At 37.5% G+C, this 20,329-nt stretch overlaps 2 protein-coding genes across 2 annotated transcripts in view; both read right to left on the reverse strand.

Moving 5' to 3' along the window:
• Window positions 1-20,329, reverse strand: part of LOC136244958 (dehydrogenase/reductase SDR family member 11-like) — a 48,100-nt gene that overhangs the window by 13,578 nt on the left and 14,193 nt on the right. The window lies entirely within an intron of this gene.
• Window positions 1,688-19,905, reverse strand: LOC136244959 (dehydrogenase/reductase SDR family member 11-like). Its single transcript, XM_066036484.1, has 7 exons — window positions 19,713-19,905; window positions 7,410-7,610; window positions 4,339-4,433; window positions 2,662-2,791; window positions 2,504-2,608; window positions 2,134-2,199; window positions 1,688-1,773 (listed from the first exon to the last, which is right to left on the reverse strand). The coding sequence occupies exons 1-7, from the start codon at window positions 19,878-19,880 to the stop codon at window positions 1,732-1,734; spliced, it is 807 nt and encodes a 268-aa protein (XP_065892556.1). The 5' UTR covers window positions 19,881-19,905; the 3' UTR covers window positions 1,688-1,731.

Consider the following 20,329-nt stretch of genomic DNA (forward strand, 5'->3'; position numbering starts at 1 on the left):
ATACAGTACTGCCATACTTTATAATTATCAATTTTAATGGTTAGCTAAACACTGGACAAATGCTAATGTAGGGAGTCTTGCAGTCATCACATTATTGTGTCCATGTTCAGATGAGTCAGACTATGTAATGAACCTACAGTTGCAGCTGTAGATAGGAGGCCAAGCTACCTGGTTGGTAAGTTTGTATACTGTAGTAGGTTTAATTTCTTTAGTTACATATGGCTAATCTAATTTATCAAGGACATGCACAGATCTGAGATCTCCATAAAAATTGTGAGACATTTTGAGAAAGGTTGCAAAGTACCAGTAGTTAACATAGCTATGTATGATATACTACACAAGCTGCCCCTATATATAGCTGGTTGCAAAATTATTGTAGCCGGCATGCCTATCATACAGTATGATAGTACTGTATAGTAGAAACCACAAAAGTTTGGGCATGGCCCATGAAATAACATCACCCAAAAACCACTTTCCCTGATGACAATGAGGCAGTATTGGTTAGGTAGCTCAAACAATCCTTCAGATCAACCCGAAACACTTTCATCACAAGTTGCTAAAATAATTGTTAAACGGAATTTTCTACTGACTGAGTAACAGACTGATGCCTTCAGACAAGTGTAATTCAATAACAGCTAAGGCTTGATTTTTTCACCGTTTGATGTCGCTTCAGCTGGACGTGTGCCTTTTGGCATAGTGTAGTACGTACAATGCATTCTTCATGGACTTACCAGTGTCCTCCTTTGTGTCCCATTCATCTTTGCTGACAGTGAAAGGTGTCAATTTGGTGGTAGAGTGTGATGGTTTCCCTTCATAATGTAAATGGACTGTATTTTTCATAGTAGCTACTTTGATTTTAGAGGTGCTTTTCGAACAGTTCTTGATTCATAATGCTCTGTAATGGGTTGATGATAGCTGACAATGAAGCGTAATGGATACTTCACATTTCAGATGATAATTGATAGCTGGGGTGTGCAGCACCATTTCAAATGAGGTATGCGTGGGTTCACCAGTCATAATAATTACATTTTATAAAAAAAAGTCAACAAACAAGTACACAAAAAATTAGGAATTTTCAACTAGAGTAGGGACGATAGCATATCAGTAAAAAGTACTGAAAAAAGCTGGAGTATACACAATAATAAATCACAGTAAAACAATAAGAAGTGTTATATCCCTACTGTGCATTTCCATTAAGGTATCTTGAGCACAATAGGGATATAACACTTCTAATTGTTTTACTGTGATTTAATGTCATGCACTACTCCAGCTTGTTTCAGTACTTTTTATCGATGTGCTATGGTCCCTACTCTAGTTGAAAATTCCTAATTTTTGTGTACTTGTAGCAATAAGATTGGTCATAATCCAGATTACAGAGCCCAAAATAACAGCCTGTCATCTGTCATTTTCCAACCCAAAAGCCATAATGACCAACCAAATTAAAAATGGTCTGACATTATGACCTATCAAAATAAGCATTTAAGAACACACTTTGTATATAAATTGTTACTATCATGTACCAATGGCCAACCACGTTGCATGTTAGCCTGTCATTTCGACAGATCAAGTAAGACGCCTTACATTGAGCACTGCAGATTATGATACACCAGAGTGACTACTATACTTTATTTTGCATGGACATATTATATGTGAGTGCTAAGAAAAATAAATATTCATTTAAACATTGACTTCCTGCATGCAACCTACACCATAAATATTTGTGTCCACATCTTAGGATGACTGTTGTGTTGGTCGGACTAAGATGTCATGAATCTGAAACAAAAAATAAGAATAACCATGACATAATAACAATCCTTTAAACAGTTTAATGGATTGCTAATAAGCAAGTTTAATGTATATATGCCATGTGTAATTTTCTAGGTTCAAATAATATTGTGCTTGCAGTAACCTATCACTATCACAGAGGAGCCAGTAGTTGAATTATCATATTTGTATACTAGTTTCACATAAATGCATGAACAAATAAATGTACCCTGGAATAATCTTGGGCCAGCAATAGTATGAAGTCACAAATTCTTTTTAGGATTCATCACAGTTAAAACCCTCAATTCCAAGTCATGGGAATATACCATTTCAATGTGTGCATACACACAATGTTTGTTAATGATATACCTGCATCCTGGGAGGAGTTGATAAGGCATATATTATGGTGTTAGCAATATCCTCTGGTAGAAGAACCTACATAACAAAATCATCACTTATAAAAACAATACATAGCTACAGCTACACAAGTCATATCAACATGTTTTAGTGTTTATACATATGTTGGATAGCAACAATGTCCGGTATTGTAAACTAAGAAATGGTCACGAGTCATGATCATTATGTGGCCACATTTAACCTTTAGCATGGTGTCATGCATGCCTTACCGTGAACTACCATTTGTTCACAACCTAGCTGCCTGTTGGCTAAAATAACCAATAATTTTATATTAATAATATATATCAAACTGCCACAGTTTTAATAGGAGGACTTCACTTACTGGAAAGTCGTAACTGCTAAACACACTTTTAATAGCCTCCTTTGGATCATCCTTTCTTAGGAGACGTGGATAAAACTCAGTGGCAACCAGTGCAGGAGAAACAGCCTGCAATTTACAACATTTAACACTACAAATTCATACAGGTGGTTTTCTCTTACAGTGATCTTGATGTTAGACTTTATGTCTCGCAATTCCTTCCTTAGTCCTTCAGATAAAGCAGTCACTGCAAACTTTGTGGCTGAGTAGAATGATATGGATGGATCTGTGTCCACTCGATGACCAGACATACTAATAACAAAGATATACAAATATGATCACATAATTATAGCTAGCTACATTTTGTACAGAGTAGTAAGATCAAATAGCTGGGCCAGTGGGCCCACTTAAGGTACCTGCCATTGATATTAAGGTCTTATCAACATTTGTGGTCTCCACACGTACACCAGATATTACTAAAGCTCCAATGAAAAATTCTGCAAAAGAAATTGACCCAGTATTATTAATATAAATAACAGTATACTTTTTGGAATTTCCATCATTATCATTATATAGTTATCATGTGACAAGATTTTTGAAAATCTACAATGTAGCTAGCTACATTCACAGATAACAATTCTTCCCAACCACCAGAGCATACAGAAGTCCGTCCCTAGTAAACAGGTTTAAAACAAAATTAGCGTAAAAATTGCTACTAGTTTATGTGCTGAAATGATAGGTTTACAAAATCAGGTCACCTATCATTATCACTAAATATATATACAGTGGAACCTCAGTTATCCGTACCCCACTTATCCGGATTCTCAGTTAACTGAACTACTACGGAAATGACTGCTCTATTAGAGTAATGACTGTTCTATTAGGGTAGTTGATATGCTAATATGTTTTCCTTATGCTATTTTGTATATTATACACAGTTTCAGAGATACGGACTTTTCAGACTTATGGACCACCCCTGGTCCCAAGGGGTTCGGGTAACTGAGGTTCCACTGTATTATGTAGGGAGGAACTTGTTTCAAATTCACTATGTACATAATTTAACACAATTATAGCTACAAGAAAATGAGCTAAAGTGTCTGGTACCAGTTTCTACATTGATGTAATTCTACTGATTAAGTGAATATCCTGATATGTGATTGATGCTTTGCACCGTACACAAGTAAATGTTGTACACGTGTGCAATTCCCATGCAAAATGTGCTGATTCACAGTCTGTATGTATGTATATCAGTACAGGTAGTTTCATTGTTTTTTGACTCGCACTATTAGCTTTTAATTTCTGCATGTGACAATAATGTCTATTTGGAGGATGGCTTTTACTTGATAGCAAATTTTGATGAATAATAAAAAATATATAAAAATACTGACAGTAAAAAATTCCATTCAATCAATAGAAGTCAGTTTTCATGCTTCATTGTAGGAGGTACATAATCACTTTAATACTCTTATATATTGCCCTACCACCCTCCTCAGACATAGGTGGGGCTTTACAGGGGGAACTGACATAAAACTGTTGTCCCATCATAGGGCATTTGACCACTGATCATTAACACCCAAGTACTACTTTCTATGCCACCCCTGTCCTGGGGATTATGGTGGGGATTTGACATACTGTATTTGGCCCTACTATGGGGCATTTGACATTTAGGTGTGTCAATTCTCCACCATCACTCCATAGATGCCTTAAGGGGGTAGCAGGGAAATACATTGATAGGTGCATAATGAACATTGGGTGGATATTTTCCATCACATAGATATCATAATACATGCATTCAACCAGACTTCATGTTCTGATGGTAATTCTGGGTATATATTCTTTACCAGGAAAGTAATGCATACCTGTTCATGAAAATAACATGTCCATCATCCACATTCCTCTCTCTAAGTTGTTTGATGAACTCTCTAGTCATCATACACAAGCCAAGAACATTCACCTACGTACATGTCAACAACATATTTATATACAACATTTTGAAGTTGCATACAACTTATGACACAGTAAATGACTTGAAATTAGAGAATTAAGAATTTGTACAAAATTGCAGGAGTTTTATGAGCAAATGCAGGCAGGCTTAACTTGTTCAATGCTATCTTATAAGGTAAAATTAAGAATTTTGAGTTCGATTACGGATTATAGAAAAAAGTAGACAAACAAGGGAGGTTGCTTACACCTGCAGATATGCCAGTGGACATTTAATTCCTACTTCAGTCTATAGCTACCCATAACTGAATTAGGAATTAAATGTTCACTAGTATATCTGCAGGTGTAGGTGACCTTCCTTGTTTCCCTACTTTTTTCTATGAGCCCCAATCTAACTGAATTCTTAATTTTTGTTTTTGTACCATTATTATGACTGTTGAACCCATTCATACTGCATCAAAAGAAAGCATGGAACCAGAGATGATGTTTTCAACTGAACGCATGCCCTAACTATTAATTATTGGCTTGAAAGTGTGGTGACCATTACGCTTCGCTTTCAACTCATTTCACAGTATTACAAACAGAGAACAGTAGGAGAAGTGCCTCTGCAATCAGTCCAGTCACCATGGAAATATGGACGATTCTCATTTACAAACATAGGGAAGCCATCGAGCTACTGCAAATCAGCTGTCAGCAAAAAGAAATGGGACACAAAAGAGGAGTAAGTCCATGATGCGTGCATACTGTAAGTACCGTGGTATGACAAAAGACACCTGTCGTGGCTGAAACAACATTGAACAGTGAAAAAAATCAAGCTCGTAGTCTTAGCCATTGTCGAGTTATGCTTGTCTGAAGGCATCAGTCAGACGGTCAGTCAGTAGAAAATTCCTTTAAATGCTAGACAGATGCTAAAAGCATGATAGGGCAAGCCTGAGGTGTGTAAAGTGATGCAGCATCAACTGTATTTCCATGAATAGTGTTTAATGTGTGTGTATGTTTGTAGTTACGTATACACACAGAAATGCTCAGGCTACTCTAGAGGTAGCTGGAGGAAGGTGAAAAAAAGTTCAAATTGGGAGACTCATCAGTGGCCTGCCAGTATATAGCTACATAACTGTGTGGAAGCATAGTCAGCTAGGACTTATCTCCCTGTCTTCTGCAGTTTTATTGGCCAACTGCATGCTCTCTTCTGCGAGTGTGCATGGCGTCTATCAGGTTTATACTTGTTTCTGGAATTTCTGCTGCAGTCCTCGCCCTGTCTCGTTCTCTCCCTGCCTTCTTCTAAGACAGTCTTCTTTGTCCATGTCTATGTAGATAAGAAGTTGTAACCCACGTGACAAATTCTAAGCCAAGTGGCGCAAATATGGCCTTTTCGTACAGGAAGTTTTCGTGAACGTGACGTACCATTCACCCAGGCATTCACCAGCCAGTGTTCCCTCCTCGCCCTGTCTTGTTCTCTCCCGGCCTTCTTTCAAGACGGTCTTCTCTGTCCATGTCAATTTAGATAAGAATGAGTTGTGAGCGAAGTGACAAGTGACAAATTCTAAGCCATGTGGAGTACTTTTCCGTGTTCGTTATGTAAACTATCGGGAATGGTCAGACGTACGGTCGTACGTACAGTTGAGCACTACCAGTGTGGGGCTGTCTGTGTTCGTTACGTAAACTCTTGGGAATGGACAGACGTACGGTCGTACGTACGAGTGACTACTGCCATTTGTGGGGCTCGCTCAGGCTCGCCCCAATAAATTTGGTAAAATTTTCATAGCAATTTTTTGGAAGTGTTTCAGGTTGTACTGAAGGCACTTTTGGGCATGGTTATGCCTAACCGATACTACCAAGACACCATGAAGGTATTGTGAGGCTGGTTTTAGGGTGATACTCTTGGCCAAAAAATCCCAAACTTTCATATATAGTATATCGTATTGTATGATACTCTTTGAGTCTACTGCATCAATTTTCTCCCCTTATAATCAAAACAAAACTTTTTTCATTGGACCACAAAAGTTGTATAAAGGGTTTTTCAGTTGTTATATTATTTACATACTCATAATATTAATATGGCACTGAAGGATTCCAGTATACAAGGAAAAGTCTATAATATACAAATTGGTGGTACAATACTACTTGATACTACCAAGAGTGATACTACTTACAAACAATTTTAAGACACTCGGCTACTACACACAAAATCAAACTAAGGTACCACAATTGAGCTGCAGCATACATCTACCAATAGTCATCTTCTTTGTACAATACTGACAGCTATTATTTTTGGAGCAGTTTTTTTCTCAGATGCTGCATGTGAGTTTTGAATTAAATATCCATGTTACTGCTGTTGGAATGAGCTTGTAAAACAGTAGAAAACTGGCTAGTCTCTTTATATCAAGTTTACAGCAATCAGAGCACATGCAAACACAGCCCATGGGGACACCAAATTTTAACTCTGACTTTAACTCATCTCGCTACTTATCTAAGTTATCCACCACCAACTGTTCAGTGGCATATCTAGGAGTGGGCCTAGGTAGGCCTGTTCCCTACCAAAGAATTTTGGTTCCATACCAGAGGTATTTGTATGTGAGATCAAGATATTCTAATAGAGCAGTCAATCACTCTAACAATGCAGTCTCACTATTCAGAGAAGCAGTGTAGCAAACCATGCAGTTATAAAATAAGGATTTTTATGTACTGTAAAATATAATGTGTGGAGGGCTGCCATTGTGAGCAGGCAGTTACCACTATTTGTTTTGCTCTTGGCTCTACCAAACCAGAGAGTAAAAATCTGCAAAGTTTGGGTATCAAAATCTTGTACATCTACACAAATGATACATAGCGTAGATATCAGTAAATTATAGGTGAACATTTCATTAGCATTCCCTGTTAGGTATTGGGAAATCACAATACAGTATAAACTACACTATACAAAATTATGTCTTGCACATGTATGTAATCTGAATTCAGTCACATTTATTATGTACTTGTTTGCACTGACCTCCATCATTTCTTTCCATTGTTCAGTAGTACCTGATAACAATGGGGCATTGTGACCCAATCCAGCATTGTTGACACAAATATCTGCTCCTCCAAATTGTGACTTTATTCTACTCATCACTGACAAGATGTCTTCCTCCTTTCTAACATCACACTTCATAGCTACCAACTTGCCTCCTAGCTCCTGATCATGAGATAAACCCTACAAATGGTAATAATATGTGGCCCAATCTGGGAAAACCGGTCTTATCGCCTATTTAAATTCATTGAGAAATGCTTCATTAAGTATATTTATAGTGTGTTGTAGCTCGAAGCTATTTGTACCAAATTTTCACAAGTTTTACACCAATTCCTTACCTTCCAGAGCATCTACTGCATAAGTAGCCAACAGCTATGTTTCCCACCATTTTAAACTCAGAGTTGGGTGCATCAGGTGAGCAAATAGGGGTGTATAGGAGTGGAGACAAGAGGTTGTTTAAAAATGAAAGAAGAACACGTAGGGATAAATTAGGCCAAATCATGGCCTCAGACCTGGCTAATATGAAAGGAAATTTATAGCTCAAGTCTTCAACTCAATACCACAGAACTGTATACCTGGGAAAAGCAGTCAGTATAACCAGCCTAGCTGATTTTCTAAATTTGATAGTTCATTCAAGTAGCTTTGCGTTCTTGGTGAAAAATCAAATTTGCTGTCATGGGCAATAAGACCAGTTTTCCTAGATCAAGTCACATATCAACACAGATTAAAGGATACACTATTCTGCCAAACTTGCAAAAGGTTTGGTCATAGAAACCTGTGAGGATATCATTGCTATTACACAAGACCAAGGTGGAGCTGAATCAAGTGCCATAAAAATGATACCATCTATGAGTATATGAGATATAAATGTTTGTTATCCTAGTGAGTGGGAATTTAGGAATATTAGACTAACTCCTGTTTGATCCACAAACTTGTAAGTTGTACTTCAGCAACTCAGACAAAGGAAAATCTTACCTGAAATTTTGCATGTTGACAATTCTCTCCAGTGTCTTTATGTAGGAAACATGGTTTTAGTAGCATTGAGAAATTTTGTAGGTGATGCTAACCTATAACAATCTGTTTGCTTCTACTGCTGGAATAGTGATTCAAAAACTACATGTGATTTTTTACTTTATATTCTAACATGATGGACAACTAAACGGTACTGATGACAGCATGAAAGCATGAAAGCTGGAATGGAACGGAACGAATCAATCGGGGCACGTGCCAAGTTTTAAAATTGTTTAAAACAGATTGTGCACTGTTTCCAACTGTCACACAATAACTAGAATTGTGCTAGAAATAGTTTGTTTCTGTTTATAGGCATGCTAGTAATCGTTCGTTTGCTCGAGAGTTCTATTAAATGCCCACCACGTGCAAGGTGCGTGTAAATAAAATCCACCCAGATTAGTTTAATCCTGATGTAGAAGTACTTCCTTACCATTCCAAAAGGCAAACTACTGTAGTATTTCATGCTGTAGTGGTATTCAAGCCTTTTTAGTACCAAGTGTCGCTGATTTTCTGAAGCGACTATAATTAATATTCTACCATTATTGGCAGCGATTTACGAGAGTTAGCAAACTGTAGTATGTTACCGTAGAGTCTGGTTGTTAAGCGCATGTATTTATTAAGCGCATATTGTTTGTTAAGCGCACACTCGGTTCTGGTACTTAACCATGGTTGATAAGCGCATGTATGGATGAACACAAAAATCCAGCGCTAGTTGCAGCTGTACAAGAGAAGAAACGCTAAGGGTTCGCTAACAGTGCAAGGCACGACATTTAGTGCGATATATGGAGGTGTGGCCATCGATATGGCCTAATAGCGTACCTTCCACGAAAGTAACGGTGTCATCTAAACTATAAATTCATGCTATTCACGAAGGATTTGAACACAAACTGAGCCAAACTGCGAAGCAACTGCAAACCATACCACCACAAGAGGAACAAATCCATCATAAAATGTTTATTAGGCGCATGCGCTTAACAAGTATATGTTAATTAAAAATTTTTTCGTCAAACATTTATTAAGCGTATGAGCTTAACAACCAGACTCTACGGTATATTAACAGTGGTTACAAAAAATAGGCTAAATGATCGTTGTTCAGCTTAGACGATTGTACAAGGCATTCTTGCAGTGGGCATTAAATAGAGCCATCAAGCAAATGACTTCTAGCATGTCTATAGCAGAAGCGAACTAATTCTAGTACAATTCTAGTTATTGTGTGAAAGTTGGAAACAGTGCACAATCTGTTTAAACGTTTTTTTAAACTTGGCGCACGCCCACTATTGGTTCCATTCCGGCTTCCATCAGTACCCACAACAAAAAGCCATGATGCTCTACAGCAAATAAACACCTTGGTCTGCTAGTGGGAATTTTAAAAACGTTAAACTATGCAAGAAAGATTTCAATGCTCCTACGTACATACTTGAATATTTAATGCAGTATGTGTGGGTTCAGTAGTCATAATTATGTTATAAAAAGTAAACAAACAAGTGGAACGAAAACTTAGAAATTTGGGCTAAAGTGACATCTACCATGCAGTTAGGCCCATAGACCTAGTGGTTGTCAAGTTATGCTTGTCTGAAGGCATCAGGCAGGCAGTTAGCCAGTCAGTAGAAAATTCTGCTAAATAAGCAAAACTAAGAAATAGAATCCGTAGCAACTTATTGGAAGCATTTTTGGTCTGTGTTACACCAAGAGTACATAATAGTTATATGGGAGAGAGTGTCTAATTCTCAGTATGGCCTGTACAAAAACCCTGGGTAAAGTTCACCAAAGTTCACCAAAGTTCACCTTTCATCAAATCATCACCTTCATTGGAAATAGAGAACTGTTGATTGGTGTTCACTTATGTTGATGAGGGCAAAGCCTTTGTTCTCACAAAAGGCTGAGCTGTTACTTTACCCAGGGTGTTTGGTGAATGTATTCAAGTTAGACACTCTCTCCTATATAAATATTATGAACCCTTGGTTACACTTTTGGCCTTCAAGAGTACATAATAAAAATAGGGAGGGAGAGTGTCTAATTGCCAATATAGGGTAACTAACTGTTGATAGGTGTTGAATAAGGTAAAGCTTTCTTCCTACCAAATGTGTGGATGCTCTATACTGCAGTGATTTTTTGGCTAAAAGTGTCCTAGTTAGACAATCTCCCTCCCTATTTTTATTATTTATTATGTACTCTTGTTTATACCAAACTAATACTACCAAGGCACCATGAAGAGGTATCGTCTAATATCAAAGAGTTAATATATATATGTATATATATATATATATATATATATATATATATATAGATATAGATATATATATTAACTCTTGCTAATATACAGTACTGTATGATGAATGTCCTACAAACTGCCAATTTCACTACCTTCTCCATCTGTGTTTAAAATATACTCTTGATGGTAGTTGACAATATTTCAAAGAGAGACCAGCCCATTGATTAGAACATAATTGTAATTGTAAAGAACACCAGCATGCAAAATCACTTTGACATGAGTGAAAACCTGGCCGACTTGTTTGCATTTTCATTAATTTTATGACTTGTTTGTTGTCTAGAGGGAAAAACCAATGGGCTGTTAAAGTTTTGGCCTTATCTGGTAAGTGCATTTGGAGTTATAGTGATAGACAAAAAGAAGAGCAAAACAATTGATTTGTACAGTGGATATACAGGAAACATTACAAGTGCTTGTTTAATCAATCATAAGTCTAGTACATTGGCTACAGAGTTGGGACTTGTGTCACTCTATTCACTATGAACTGGGGCATTAATCAAGGTACAGTTTTTGGCCATGCTATATACTAAGCAAGAAGGTTCTTCAAGCTTAGAAATGGCAAAGATAAAGTTATGTTTTACCTCAATGTGACCAAACACATGCAACTCACATTTGCTTTGGAACTTAAGGATTCGGTGGCATCGACTCTACCTGATGGTGTTACTATTGCAAGGCGTTCAACAACGTCCTTGGCAAATGACCTCGGGGACATAGGCTTCTTGTTGGGGGTCTCACCGATGATATCTGCAGACACATCCAGGAGACTACTATCCATGTCTTCAATAATGCTACTTGTGTGGTGGAGAGAAAAAAAAATGTAAATAATAAAATGTTTAGTTTTAATACAGTAGTAAGTTATGATATGTGTTAAGAGGTAATTGGCGAGAGAGAAGATGGTAGGCAGAACTCTGTGACATTGTTCAGAATTCCAGGGGACTCTGACAATAGTATTGTCAATAGTCAGGTAACTAAGAACTTAATACTAGTCACGATGCATTTCTGCTTTTGACAGCTTCCTCAGGTGACATGTTCTTAGGTCACAAGAATGATGAAAAGAATGTATGGAGCTGTATATATAATGTTAGGTCAGTGGAAATAAATTTATTGCTTACCTTGTCATGTTAACCAAATTTGCTTTTATTTTAGTGGGCTCAGGGAAAGTAGCTAGTCTCTACAATGACTGGTGATAAGAAAATTAATGTTGAAAAGTGTTGAAATAAAAATTATATTTATAGAATACCTTCAACTAAGCAGCGGTGTGCGTGTATTTGTGGTTAGGAAGGGGTTATCCAAGGGGTTTTCCAGCGGCGACACGATAATTTATTTCAACAAAGCGGGTGGTCTTTGTAGAATGCTAAGAGTGGAAGGAAGTTTACGTTAAGATAAAACTCTTATTCACTATACCTCTTCAGGAGAATACAAAGTTCGGTAGTTTGATATAAAGGTGCTTGTCTTGTAAGGGTCTTAGCTGAAAATAAAGCAGCTTAAACGGTTGTTTAAAGTGTAACTATGCAAATGTGCTAGGGTGGCCAATGAGAGTTTGTGGATAAAATTTTAAAAAATTGTAGTCGGTGGCTTGAGGGAAAGATACTGTGTATATTCACGTGACTGGTGAAATCACGTGTATCTAGTCTACTGTGGTTTCATATCAACTGGGATCAAAACGATGATGAAAAGTGTGACGAATAAAGTGGTTGCTATTATTAAAAAGGTATGTTTTATTGTGTGCGCGTGTTCATCTTACCATGCGAAACTACGTACTTTATAGTGTACGAGATTTAATCGATAGGTTAGTAGGTGAATAAAATAGAATCATATGATTAAAAGATACAAGTTAATCTCACTATATAGCGTTTGTAAGGGTAGTGTCTAACAGTTGTTACATATCTGTTCAAGTAAAATACACTAGGAACAGAGGCCTATTTAATTTCCATTTTAATAGGAGGGGGAGAGTTCTCATCACAGTCCACTTTATTTAATTTAGCTCTGACTAAGTGAGACCTTAGATTGCGATTTTTCCTAAATGTAAGGAATGGAAACGGGATACATCATTTTTAAAGCAATTGGTCCGTCATTGGTCCAGGTAGAGTCGATGCCGCCGAATCCTTAAGTTCCTTTACCATCTTCTCTCTCACCAATCACCTCTTAACACATATCATAACTTACTGCAGTATTAAAACTGGGAATTAGTAAAACGCGGAATACGGAATAACGAAATATGCAAAACTTATCTTTTGCAGATTGTACAAATAGTTTTATGCTTATACTTTATTTACCTTGTAACAGCTTTGCATGGCATACCACGGCGATGGATAAAACAGCAGCTGGCGAGCATTAAATGGGACAGCATACAACTGATCACTGTAGCACGATCTACCTTCGCTAACTTTACTTACCTACACTCTTGATTCAAGCCTGAAGAGTTTTGAAATTCATTTAAAGACACACAACCACTGGACTTCCCTCGAGGGGTCCGTCACGGGCTGGAATCCCGTACAAGTCATTTGGAATCCCTCGGAATCTCGCACAAAATCTGGAATCTTGCCTTGGAATCTGGAATCTTTTGGTTGATTAAAGTCCGTGAATTTCCGAATAATTCCGGATATTCTAATAGCGTGCAACTCATGGTATGCAGCTCGAGATGCAGCTATAAGCTTGTTGGCCTGTTATAACTTGCCTTGAGCTGTTAATTTCACTTCGCTTTAACCTTACTGTGTCTATATAGGTGGTTAAGAGCTTTTATGCATTCAACAGAGCACGAGTGTAGAGTCGAACTGCTGAATAGTCGAGTCTCGAGTTTTGCCGAGTCTGTAGTTGTGTCTCCGATTAACAGCGAACCACAAGGCGAATCCAGAGCCTATCCCAGGTACAGCGAAGTCTACAATGAGTAGCTAATGAAGTTTAGGTGCGAGTTGAACACGAAGTTGAGCAGCATTGTCTGAGCTCGCCGGCATTCGAGGAGAGTGTCCGAGGCACTGATCGTCTATCCAAGAGAGTAGCTCAAGGTAGCTGTTACCTTTCCACGCATTGCTGTAGGGCTAGCGTGTCATTAATTTTGTTTGAGTACTGGATTTTAATTTTGTTAATTGGATTTCAGTAATTTAAATATTTCTTGGAATCCGGAATCTTTCCTGAAATTTCGTGGGATTTGGAATCTCATACAGGATTTTAAGGTCGTGGCGGACCCCTCGACTTCCCTACTGAACTCTAGTGTGACTCTAATAAATTCGGTCGTATGCACATGAAGGGCAGCTAGTTTAACCTAAGAATGAAACTAGGTCTTGGCGATATGTAGCTATATCAACTAAGGAGTATAGATAAGTAAGTTTATCGAAGGTATATCGTTCTAGGGTGATTTGTTGCGTGCTCGCTCGTCCCATTTAATGCTCACCCAGCTGCTGTTTAGCTATCCATTGCCGTGGTGTACCATTATTATTATTTGTTAATTGGTATAAGGAAGACAAAATCTTATAAAAACCAATCTCAAATACATCTAAATAAAATCAAACCGGCGGTCATATAAAAATACATCTAATTTAGTCTTAAAGTAGGCATTCCAGCCCGATTTTTAATTTTGGAAAAATGGGCTTTTTATATGCTCAATAGACAGAGTATTGATTGCTGATCTCAGAAATATATAGTTTGTTGGGTTGGAATTAGCTACTTTGGCATGCACAGCGCTTAAAAACTGAAAAAGGTACATTTTTTCTCCAGGGCTCCCCATACATTTTAAAGGGACAATTGAATCAAGAAGCCATCTAGCAATCTGGACTATCTTGAAACTACAGTTGCTTCTAGTTGCAAGTTTGTACATGTAATGAGAGTAACTTCAGATCGTACCGGATCTCAGTGATCTTTGTATGCTTTGTGGTGAGCAAATATGTTTCACCCACTGCACACTTCTCAATACAACGGTGTATACCCATAGTATCTCAAGTATGTAAAAACATCAAGTTAACAACTTATACTAAAGTGGAGGTACCACAATGATGCAACAATACTTAAGGTGGAGTTGTGGTTTCAATTATGGCATAGTTATGCTGACTTTGAAGTGGTTTATACTTTTGAGCTGATGACACAGCCATCAGAAAATTGCTCTGGAGCTGAAAATCGCTAACCCGAGCGAAGTAACTACGCACTTTAAAGTAAGTACCAGTGACTACCTTCCACCCAACAGTATGTTTTTAAAAGTTTTAAAGTATTCTACATACATTGCATGGTTTGAAAAGATTACAAAACAACACAAAACTTACTTATACGTAACGCGCACGATAAAACTAAGATTTTCATGATGATCAGCGTGTGGACAAACCCCACAGCGATTTTCATCCTGATTGGAGCTCGGACGACGGAGCAATCCCAAGTTAACATGAGTTGTTATTTTGTGCCAGGATTCTATTGGGGAATATACGGAGAATTTTTTTATTAAAAAATCTCGGATACTGGAATGCCTACTTAAAGATCAGTAGCTACATTAGGTGCAGATACAATTTCATGGGGTAAGGTGTTCCAATCATTGACGATTCTCTGTGAAAAACTATGACTTCTAATAGCAGTGTTGAAGCGATTTTTGTAAAGTTTGAGTCCATTAGATCGGGTGGGGTTGGTATTAACAGTAAAAAAATAGTCTTTGTCCACAGATACTAAATTGTTCAGGATTTTGTAAGTCATAATCAGATCCATTCTGGTTCGACGGTAAAGTAAGCTGGGTAGATTAAGTTCTTGGAGTCTTTCAGAGTATGTCAAATTATAGAAGGAGGGTATAAGTTTTGTGGCTCTTCTTTGAACTGCTTCTAATTTACGGATGTTTTTCATAAGATGAGGGTTCCAGACAGTTGACGCATAGTCCAAAATTGGGCGAACAAGAGTAACGTATAATAATCTTATTGTGTTGGCATCCCTGGAGGCAAAGGTACGTTTAATAATTCCCAATACCCTGTTAGCTTTCATTACAATTTGATTAACATGAGATGTAAACTTCAAATCTTTATCAATTACTACACCCAGATATTTTTCCTCCACAACCATGGAGATCATATTTGCTTCATTTTCGGATGAGAAATAATACTCTGTGTTTGATGAATGTCCAATTGTGCTGTAGTGACATTTACGAAGGTTAAGGAAGGATAGCCATGTGTCACACCATTGCAAAGCGGAATCAATGTCTTCTTGCAGAATGGAGGAATCTTCAGATGAGCAGATGGGGCGATAAAGTTTTGTGTCGTCAGCAAAGATACCCAAATAGCTCTGTATACAGTCAGGTAGGTCGTTGACATATATAATAAATAAGATGGGACCGAGCACACTATCCTGCGGGACACCACTAGTGACAGTAGACCACTCAGAGAGTGCTCCACGAACAACTACTCGTTGCTTCCTGTTTGATAAAAAAGCTTTAATCCAATGAAGTACCGAGCCATTAACACCATATGCTTCTAACTTAGTCAGCAAATGTCTGTGGGGAACCTTATCAAAAGCTTTTTGGAAATCTAGGTACACAACATCAACACTAGTTCCATCATCGATACACCTAGTCCAGTGTTCCATAACAATCAATAGCTGCGTCTCACAAGATCACCTGCTACGAAACCCATGTTGCTCATTGCAAAAAAAGTCATTTGCTTGGAAGTAAGACATGCAGAGCTGTTGCAAGGTGTAAATAAAGTATGATTGCTATAGAGCATGTAACTATTTGTACAATCTGCAAAAGATAAGTTTTGCTTATTTCGTTATTCCGCAATTCCGTATTTTACTAATTCCCATTAAAACTAAATATTTTATTATTTACATTTTTTTTTCTCTCCACCACACAAGTAGCATTATTGAAGACATGGATAGTAGTCTCCTGGATGTGTTTGCAGATATCATCGGTGAGACCCCCAACAAGAAGCCTATGTCCCCGAGATCATTCGCCAAGAACGTTGTTGAACGCCTTGCAATAGTAACACCATCAGGTAGAGTCGATGCCACTGAATCCTTAAGTTTCAATCATAATTAAGTCTAGTATATTGGCTACAGAGTTGGGACTTGTGTCACTCTATTCACTATGAACTGGGGCATTAATCAAGGTACAGTTTTTGGCTGAATCCATCCAAGCAAGAAGGTTGTTCAAGGCAAAGATAAAGTTATGTTTTACCTCAATGTGACCAAACACATGCAACTCACATTTGCTTCCTGGTACAGAAATAAAACACAAGTATTCTTACTTTCTATGAAGAGGCGAATCCATTGGTATTACTGAAGTAATTAAAACAATTATTTATGTAGCACACTTTTTTTTACCCCATGTATTTCAATGGCGTATATCTCAAAAACAGAATTATGCAATCAAGTCGTGTTTTTGCTCAGCGGATCACATTTACCCAATTGGGAGGGGTGACACCGAAAAAGCACACACTAGCTACAAATATAATGTAGCTATATTGCTTGCTTTGTGTATGTGTGCTGTGTTTGTACGCCAAGTTCTACAAATTTTTGTGTGATGATTTTGTATGTACATAATGCCAAAAAACTCTAAACAGCATAATGAAAAGCATCACAATTAGACAAAGAAGAAATGTTAAATGGAAAATTGTTCCAGATAAACGGTGTATTACCAAAAAAAGAGAAACAGAACAAATTGATGTTAGTCTGTAGCAAAGGAACAAAAAGTGAATGTTGTTTGGGAAGACACACAGGAACAAAAATCATTAAATTTGATAGCAATTGAATAATATCAAAAAGAAGGCTGATTACTTTAATGATGGCCAACCCAATTTCTCTAAACGTATGGATCAGATGATTTGGTCCAAGTTGAAACAGAAGGATCCTACCACCCAATTAATGAGCAGTACGACATCAGATGCTTTCCAGCAACTATAAATGTGCTTAAGAGTAAAACAGTTCCAAAGCTGGCATCCATACTCCAGTGAAGGAAGCACAACACATTTAAAGGCAATAGATCACAGCCATTATAATTCAAACTGTGCTGTCAGCAAAACACTCAGCCTAGAAAAACAATAGTGGATCAATGGAACACCCCCAGAGTGAACTGGTAACCAATACTAGCTATTACATAAGAATACTTTTCGATGTAAACTGTACATATCAAAACATATGTATGGGATTGGTCAAATCAAGCATTTTCAGGTGGTCAACATTAAAAGTTTCCAAAACACTGGGTTAAACCCTTAAAATTTAAGAATTATACATTAAATAAACCTAATATCTGTTTAAAATCTCAACTTGGTAAAACAGACTGATCATAAAATCTCATCATTTCTTGTCATTCCTTGTCCAATGCAAAATACATGTATTTTACACTACATACAAAAACATTAATTTACAACCTTTAACTCACACAATCTCTACAGCACACCATACAATAAAAGAAAGCCCTTGAATTTCTCTATCCAATTCCGACCGTACAAATGGTAAAATGTCGTCATAGCGATAGTTGTTTACTGCTGATGATGACATAATATGCGCTCCATACATTAACCTATTGGAAAATTTACTTATCTCGGCGGGAAAATCCCAATTTACAAGTTGTTATCCTTAACCAAATTTGCTAAATTTGGTATCATTCTATGCAGCGAATGGATGCTTAATAAGACTCCGACCTTACAAATTATTAAACAGGTTAGTTTACAGAGATATGTTGAAAAACACGTGTTTTTACGGGCATTCTGAACACGTAAATTTCGCTGTACAAGGTTCCTTTTCGCTTCCCATTCGTTACTACACAAAGAACTTACACATGAATCGAATCGCCTTTCATCAAGGAATCTGATAAACCAAACTTTGTGTCTGTCAACCAGAGTACGTGGAAGCTACGGCACCTTGTTTAGAAGACAGTGTCATTTTATACAAAACGGGTGTAACCCATTCGGAAATCTGGAATATCTTACACAAGTTTTTATATGAAACATAGAATTTAGGGTATCCATACAGTATATCTATTGAATTATATAGTTACTGTGAATGAACATGATGTTTTCAAGCTGCCCAAATATGGTAAAACAAAGGGGTTGGTAAAACCGGAAGTAGGGACTGGGATGGGAAGCAGGACATCACATGAGTTCAATTCACTTGTAACATGCTATAAGGGACAAATATAGCTCTAGAGAGTCAGAGCAAACTAATAAAGCTTTTTTGATTTTAAGATATTCCTTTTTTGGCAAGTTTGCTGGATCCTTCCACCAAAACAATTGATACTCTAATAGAACAATCACTGAATCAACTAATGTCTGAAGAGTTTCAAAGTAGCTGTTTCTTCGCTTACTTATTTTTAGATCCCAGTGATCATGACTTGAAGACACTGACTGCTCTTAATCAGCAGGACCCTCCAGGGGTATAACGCTGATGTACAATTACAAGTCAATTAATTAGTGAGAGCTAAAATAATGTTACCAGAATGGAATTAAATATATGGCATTTGAACAGACAGTACAGAAGAAAATCTACACTATCTGTCTCATCTTAATTCCATTCTGGTAATGGTAGGAAGGAGTACTTGTATAGCTGCAACAATTCTGAGTTGGTGGGAGTACTAGTTATAGTCTGGCAGACAGCCGCCCCTTCAATCTAATCAACAAAAGGGTGGCTGCACTAAACTGCTAGTATGAATACCAAGTCCTCAAGACAGATGATCTCGTGGGAAGGTAACAGCCAGGTTAGTATTTTATTTATAATGTAGTAAGGATTATTTAAGCTTTCAAGAATGTCTCAATTAGAGCATATAGATTATCTACAATTAGAGTATCAAAAATTTGTTTCAGTGGAAGAACTGTCATAAAGGTGGTATATTGATGTAAAACCGGGTAATCTTTATTGTCTGTTCTTACCGCCTACAGCTTTCTTGTGTCACGGCCACAGAGTAAATTGAACTCACGTGATCTTCCGCTCCCGCCTTCCTGTGGCTGCACCCAGCTATAATCTCCCTTGTGCTTTGGCCTTTCTAGTTAAATACGCCCATCCACTGACCAATTGCAAAGGACTACTGTGTAAACATGTACGTGACTCACCTCAATGCCTGTGATGTTCTTGTCACACCCAACTACCACTGCTCCGAGTTGTGCTAGTCTCTTCGATAGTTCGTATCCTATTCCAGCGGATGCTCCAGTGACAATAGCGACTCTTCCCTTCCATCTCTCCATCCCAGTGTAGTTGAAACTGTCATGAATACTCGCCATTTAGTAACCGAAAGAAAATCTTCCAATATTTGCTAATGGCTGCTGCGTTAATTAACAGATTGCGCGTGCGCAACCACATACGTGACCTTTCGCACACGTGATCCTACTGGAAATTGCGACTACAAATTAAATAGCAGTGCCCTTTACACAACGAGTGAATCAGTGGTTTAATAGTGTTCAACTCAATGATATCTAAGAAAGTCTCTGTCATAACCTTGGTGTAACATGCCATAACACATAACAAAGTAACTTTCAACACAAGTATTTCTCCATGGAGTCATGTTCATTGCATGGCATTTAAAAACTACCTGTCTACACGGTGCCTTCAGGAACTTTTAAAAGGGGTTTCCACCACTTGTTTATATTGCCTGACTGCTTTATTACAGCACAGAGCTATCCATAGGCTCTAATATCTATGATTAGTGTCTCAATCTTTTCACCCAAAATTC

This window comes from Dysidea avara, chromosome 14 (assembly GCF_963678975.1).
Source record: "Dysidea avara chromosome 14, odDysAvar1.4, whole genome shotgun sequence".
NCBI classification, from domain to species: Eukaryota; Metazoa; Porifera; class Demospongiae; order Dictyoceratida; family Dysideidae; genus Dysidea; species Dysidea avara.